General features: G+C 35.3%; 1 protein-coding gene across 1 annotated transcript; it reads left to right on the plus strand.

Annotated features, from left to right (window-relative positions):
• The first annotated feature begins 1962 nt into the window (after positions 1-1962).
• Positions 1963-6551, plus strand: LOC102591360 (transmembrane emp24 domain-containing protein p24delta3-like). The gene is made up of 4 exons (XM_006351832.2): positions 1963-2269; positions 5087-5299; positions 5437-5513; positions 6145-6551. Exons 1-4 carry the CDS (start codon positions 2072-2074, stop codon positions 6287-6289), a joined length of 633 nt encoding a protein of 210 aa, XP_006351894.1. The 5' UTR covers positions 1963-2071; the 3' UTR covers positions 6290-6551.
• The last annotated feature ends 519 nt before the right edge of the window (positions 6552-7070 follow it).

Consider the following 7070-nt stretch of genomic DNA (forward strand, 5'->3'; position numbering starts at 1 on the left):
TTTTAATTTGCATTAGCTTTTCTTCTGTCTCTTCTTCCTAATAATAATAATTTTGCATTACATGTGGTAGGTTCTTAATTTCTTGTAAACCAGTCTTGTTATTATAGAAATTACAAGTTCTATAGTCAGTTTTATCCAATGCACATGCAAGTATATATAAGCGGCCATACACATTATATAGGATGAAAATTCAGATATTGTACCCACAAAGACTTATAGGATTGATCGTCTAATTTGAATTATTTTGGGAATTATGTTTAACTACACTGAGTTTAACTAAGAATAACAACAAGTGTAGCAAGAAGAGGATTCGTTTTATGTAATTCAGATGTGAAACGGATTTAGGGTCATGCCAATTTAAAAATCCGATTGAGTTATTATCCAACCGCACACTTATTAATTATTTTCCTGAGTTACTAGTAATTGCAGGCAGCAGGGTTAACATTATTGATTAGGCATTATGCCGATAACTCTAGGGCTACTCGACAGTTCCTAACGCCTATATTTCTATAATTATTAGTGGATAGTGAAGTGCATGTAAGATTTCATTTGTACTAATTAAGCAAGGCTAACAGATATATTCCAACCCACGTGAGTGAATCGATCCCTTTTCCCTATAACGTTCACAGTTCCAAGCTCTACTTCTCTTATAACAATTTCAATGCTAAGTTCTACTTGGACAAAACAACAAAGAAGATGAAAAAGTTAGCCGACCGCAAGCATCATCCTATAGATTATTAAGTTGGGGACATGATTATAGTGAAGTTTAACCCAAAGACAGTTTAAGGCACTACGAGGTGTACACCATAATTTGGTATAGAAGTATAAGGGACTGTTTAAGATCACTGCCTAGGTGGGCAAGATCTCATATAAGTTAGAGTTACCACCTCATCTTAAGGATCTTCCAGGCTAGGATGCTCAAACCATACCATGAAGACAAGGATGATTCCAGCCGAAGTCAGACAATTCAAGCAGCGATTACCCTCACCAACTCGCTTGATCGGAAAATTGAGGCTATCATTGACCATCAGGTTAGGTAGAAACAAAGGCAAGAAGTCACGGCCATGTTCCTTGTCCATTGGAAGGGATAAGCACCGGAGGAAGCCACATGGGAGTGATAAGATGACTTGTGGTGATTCAAAGACAAGATATGAGAGTTAATGCAGTAGCAACGCATATCAGGCGGAGAAAAGTGTGATGACCCGACACATCATCATGTCACTTAGGCACCACGTGACATAAAGTTGTCCATGTGAAATACTTACATTAAAAAAATATTCTAAAGATATATGAAGAATTCCTTGAATGACTTTAAAATTCTATGAATTTACATGAAAGGTTCTTTGAATATTGTTCTAGTTATATAGAGAATTCTAGAAAATGACTTATTTATAAATATGTTGAAACTTGTTTAACAATTATTATTTACATATTAACCCCTAAGTAAGTAGTATAAATAAAGAGACATCAATTTGTAAAATCATCAAGCAAATATCCCAAGTATTAAGGAATATAAAACTTTCTTAAGCAATTCTCAAAATTGTGAAAGATTCGTGTGCAAATTGTCAAGTGTGATACGGTGTGTTTAGCAGAAGTCTAAGTTAGTGACCCTGAGTATGAAAAAACTCTTTGCTGGTAGAAGTGTCTCATGAGTGGTGCTAGCCTATTCAAAATCAAAATTAGTCAAACTCAAATACAAAATTAAAAATAAATTTATTAACGGGGGAAAAAGAAAAAAAGCAACAGAATGACCAAAGGCGCGTGACCAACTTCCCCGTCCATGTAACCTCTGGCGTCCTAAGTGGAAAGTGGATGCATTCCTATTGGATATCGTTGAAGAAATTGCGTGGCGCCAATCTAGTCTCTCTCTTCCATACCCACGCGCTTTAATCACACCCGCCATCATTCAAGTAGTGCGTGCTATGCACGTTCATTCAACGAATAGAATCTGAAAACTACCCCCAAAACTCACATTAACATTTCAAAAAGTCTACTCTTCTCTCCCTCTGAAAACTAAGAGTAAATCTCAAATCTGAAGTCTCATCTCCGATTCCGTCAGTAGAAACAAAGCATGGAGCTCTGTAAACTTGTTCTGCTGTTGTTGACGGTGATGACGGTGGCGGAAGCGATATGGATGGAACTGCCGACTTCGGGGACCAAGTGTTTGTCGGAGGATATCCATACGAACGTCGTCGTTTTGGCGGATTACAGTGTAATCGGTGACGAAGAGCACGCTCAAGCTAATGTTGTCCCCACCATCTCTGTCAAGGTAAGGCACCGCCATATCATCTGTGCTCTAATTTTAGCTTATTAGTGCTAACAAAAAAAAATTGATATTGCGAGATTTATAGTAGCTGAAGGATGTTTAGATCCAATTGACCAACTTTGTGTACACTTTGACTCTGCGATTGCATTTAAAATGTCTTAATTTTAACTTCCTGCAATAATTGATGCTTATTAATTGCAAAACACTAAGCACATTATGGATATTTTGATTGTCAAATCTTCCTAGTTTTGATCTTCGAAGTCAATTTAATACAGTTAATCTTGAGACAACAGAAAAAAAAAACAAAAGGCTATTAAATTGCACATTGGGAGCCAATTCTCTGTTCAATGTATAGAATCGATGAGGTCTTCATTTATAAAATAATCGCTATTCTCCATCTTATTGGACTCAGTTTGTTCGATTGCTTTTCTTTTTTCAGGTGAACTAGGTGGATTGTTTTCAAATTTTGAATTGAATTGTTTCAAGTCAGAGAATGTAACTTAAATTATTGAAGCCAATGTTATGAATTATATCTAAGAGAATAATTGGTTTTTCAAAATTTTCAAATTTATGTTACTACAATACATATGAGAATTTTTTTCTCAAGATTAGGAGTTTGATTGCAAAATAGTTAGTGTCACGTAAATAGAGATAGATGAATAGACTTTAAACCATATCAACAAAGTAACAAGATTAGCTAGGTCTCAACTACGGAAATAGTGACATAGTAAGTATATTCTTCAACACTCCAATACTTATTCTTACACTTTGTCATGGCAAGAGTGTGTTGCATTGTTAAATTATAGTGTCGTTTGTTGTGCCACTTTAGTTAAAGAAGATTTTCTTATGGTGGAAGACACTTGGTTCTCTCATGAATGCGGTGAAATCATAAACTTAGCTGAACTATTTCTTTAACTACATACTATAGTAAAGATGGTATCAGCTTCATTAAAAAAAAAAAGAATGTGTTTTTGCACTTACTCCAAGTTGCTTGTATAAAGACTGAAGACAAGGTTGCAAATTGGTTTCTTTGAGGGTCTAGATCATGCTTGTATTTTATATATGTTGAAATTGTGAAAAAGTTATGCTACCTTGTAGAGGTTTCAAATGGACGGGTTGGGTTGAACTTGAAGATATTAAAATAGTTTGAAATAAAAATCGGGTTGGGTCCTGCTCTGTCCAAGTTTATTTTGGGCTCAAATGGGTTGGGATCAAATGGGCTAAAAAATGGGTTTGGTCTTGATCCGCCCAATTTGACCCGCTTAATCTCAATAATTTTAACATATTGTTATTTAAGTTTAATAACCACAATTTCAATTTCAACTCAAAAAAATTTAAAAAAGAAGAAGTTACAAATGGATAGATATATCCTAGAACATATAAAATAGATAGTAATTCATATCTTCAATATAGGAACTTACATTACATCAATGCAAATAAAGGGCCTTAAACGGGTCGAAATTGAAGATTTTTTTTTTTTTGATGACAAGAAAAACCCGCAGCCTCTACCCTTTGGATGCGCACAGGGTAAAACCCCCGCTCCTATGCAATAGCTCACAAACCACATAGGAGAGGTAACCTGCACTAAGCAATCCCGGTGTGACGAGCTCGACCCAGAAGGCAAACCCCTTGCTTTCACTGGCAAGGGGTTTCGAACTTGAGACCTTCAACATGCAAGTCCCAAGCCCAAACCACTGGGCCACCCCCAAAGGGTTCAATTGAAGATTCTTTTAAAATGGGTTAAGGCTTGAATGAGATGAGATTGAACCCAATTCAAATTATCTTGAACCCAACCCATAAAATTCTAGGCGGGTTGGACGTGTTACCTATATTTGCTACCTTGCATTCTAAGTTTGTTATGTAGAGACCCAAAAACTCATTATAGCTCTAGTTTTAGCAGCCTCACCTATCCAAATACTCCTTTCATCACTTTGTCCTGTACCTAGTGTCTTTTTGAAGCATAGATCATAGATGCTTATCATCATTCTGAAATCGAATTCTCCAAGACATTTCATGGATTCAACTATACATCTAAAGAAAAACCTGCCTTCAAAAAAAGATGTTAAGAAGCTGAGATGCTAGTTAGAAAAAGTGGATAGATTGCCTTGTGATTAACACTACAGATCTATTACGAAATGACAAATCACAGCTATTGTTTCTTGGAGAGCTACCTATAAGTTTTGGAGTAAAAATACAGAATAAATATGCAAGTGCTTCAGTGCCTTAATTGGTATGCTTTTGGTGAACTTCATGGGGTCAGACTCTCAGTTAATGATGTACTGGTCAATACTGTGACAACACCCATTCACATGGTAATGGGCTTGTTAACCTATGGTGAAAGATGGTAAGATGCATTTAGTAGTGTTTAATGATGTTTGTATATTACCTTATAAAAAGGAAATGATGTCTGTATGATTTATATTCTTGTATCATAAAATGATCATGCATTTAAATTGTCTTTTATTTATCTTTTACTCATCTTCCCCAATTTACGAATAATGTTGACCTGAGATGAATTTAAGTGGAGAAACATGAACTTTGAGGATTCACATAGCCAACCCCGACTTGTTTGAGCGTGAGACGTAGTTATTTGTCAGGGTCTTAGATGAATTTTTTAGGTGTTAATTGTTATAACACTTGAATGTGTTTTCCTGTAAAAGTGCTCTATATTGCTTGAATTATCATCTCGGGTCAGATAAGCACAGCAGCATAACTTCTTCAAATGGTTAATTAATCTTTGAGAAAAGTAATTTACTTTTGCACTTTTTTCCACTAATGGTTCAGTTTTAATGAGGTAGGTCATTGCAACATTCTTTTTAGGTCACATCGCCTTTTGGAAACAATCTTCACCATAAAGAGAATGTAACTCATGGTCAATTTGCTTTTACAACCACTGAGGCTGGTAACTACTTGGCATGCTTTTGGATGGACAACCATGCCCCTGGGGCTAAAGCTGTTACTATCGGCATTGACTGGAAGACAGGAATCAGTGCAAAGGATTGGGAATCAGTTGCAAGGAAGGATAAGATAGAAGTAAGTTCACAAGTGTATATTTTCCATCTGCACCAATTCCCTACAAGGCCAGATTGGGAGGGGATTAGTTATTGTGTATGCTCCTTTTATTTAACTCTGCATGTTGTATTCTTTCATCATATATTTTTCCCTTGTAGGGTGTCGAACTTGAGTTGGTGAAACTTGAAGGGATAGTGCAAGCCATTCATGAAAATTTAGAGTACCTGAAGGATAGGTAAGTACATACTAACCTTTTCAAATGTGCTCCACATCCCGGATAATATGTGTTTGCTGTTTGTTTTCATTTCTATTGCGAATACTTTTGACTTTTTGGTATTATACATTTTCCTCTTGTTTTATGGTCCTTTCGTGAGTATGTGCCAATGTTGGTTTCTAACGCCTCTAGTCTTATTTCATTTTTACAAATTTATGAGTTATATTTCCCACTAGGAGTCTGCTTCTGCATATTTATAGCGATAAGAAGCAGACTTTTTTCCTGCAGTATCCAAAAGACAACGGAGGAAATTTATCGTGGAGAAAGGAATGTAGGATAGTAGATAACTTATAATTATATACTCAAATTTGTAATTCTCTGATACTGTCCTTAATTGGAGAGAGCTAGAAGTAATGGCAAATAGTTTCAAAAATGTCAAGGGTAATAGACATTGGCTTTTGTAGTGAACATAGTTGCTGTTGTGCTTATTGAATCCTATGAAGACTCTTAATAGGGTATTACATTGTATCACCAGTTTCACGAAGAAATGACGAAAACATTCTTGCAGAACCTTGGTGTAACCGATACTTTTATCCTTCTTTTGTCTCCTACCTCACAATTAACATGGTTTATTCTTATATCTCGTTCACAGGGAAGCAGTAATGAGGGAAGAAAACGAGAAAACCAATTCTAGAGTGGCATGGTTAAGTATAATGTCCCTTGGTATATGCATAGCAGCTGCAGTTCTGCAAGTATTTTATCTGAAGAACTTCTTTCGCAAGAAAAAGCTCATTTAGATTTGACAAATTTTGCACGTTCTTGCATCACACGATCTACAATAGCTTACAGAATAGATCAATTACAACATTTTATTTTTTCACTTGTATTCATATTTTTGTATTGTGCAATAGACTGTTGTGATCTACAGTGAACGAAAAGGCCGGATACCATATCTTCTGTAAGAGAAACTACTAGTGCCCTATGTTCAGGGGATAAATGCAATCCAAATGCAGCATCATTCTTCTACTTTTAGTTGAAAAAATCTATGTATAATTTTATGACTTGTCATTACGATTCACAGTTTGAATTTGAACTGTGAATTGAATTCACGGATTGAAAAATCAAAATTCTAGCTTTTTATTATTTGCTGAAATTGTAGGCGGACTTCTGCCTATGCTTATAAGCAATTGCTTCTACGAGTTTTCAATTTCTTACATTACGAATTTCTCCAACTTCATGACAATAACATCTTCGCGCCTTTGGGCATGTCTTATTCAAATACAGATATGAATGTGTATTGAATAATCAAGATTGTTTACTTAAAAAGATATGAATGTGTACAATTAACAAAATTATTATATACATACGATAAATATTAAGTGTAATTTCATAAAAGGATAAAATGTATATAGACCTTACCTCTACGGCTCTACCTCAGAGGTAGATTATTGTTTTCGATAGGCAGTCGACTTAACAAAAAATAGTCCAAAGCAATTCAAAAAATGAAGTAATAAAAGTACAAGAATAGAATATGGGAACAAGACAATAGATGGTCATAGGATACTAACTACAGTGAAA

The sequence above is a fragment of the Solanum tuberosum genome, unplaced genomic scaffold (genome assembly GCF_000226075.1).
Source record: "Solanum tuberosum cultivar DM 1-3 516 R44 unplaced genomic scaffold, SolTub_3.0 scf00134, whole genome shotgun sequence".
In the NCBI taxonomy this organism is placed as follows: Eukaryota; Viridiplantae; Streptophyta; class Magnoliopsida; order Solanales; family Solanaceae; genus Solanum; species Solanum tuberosum.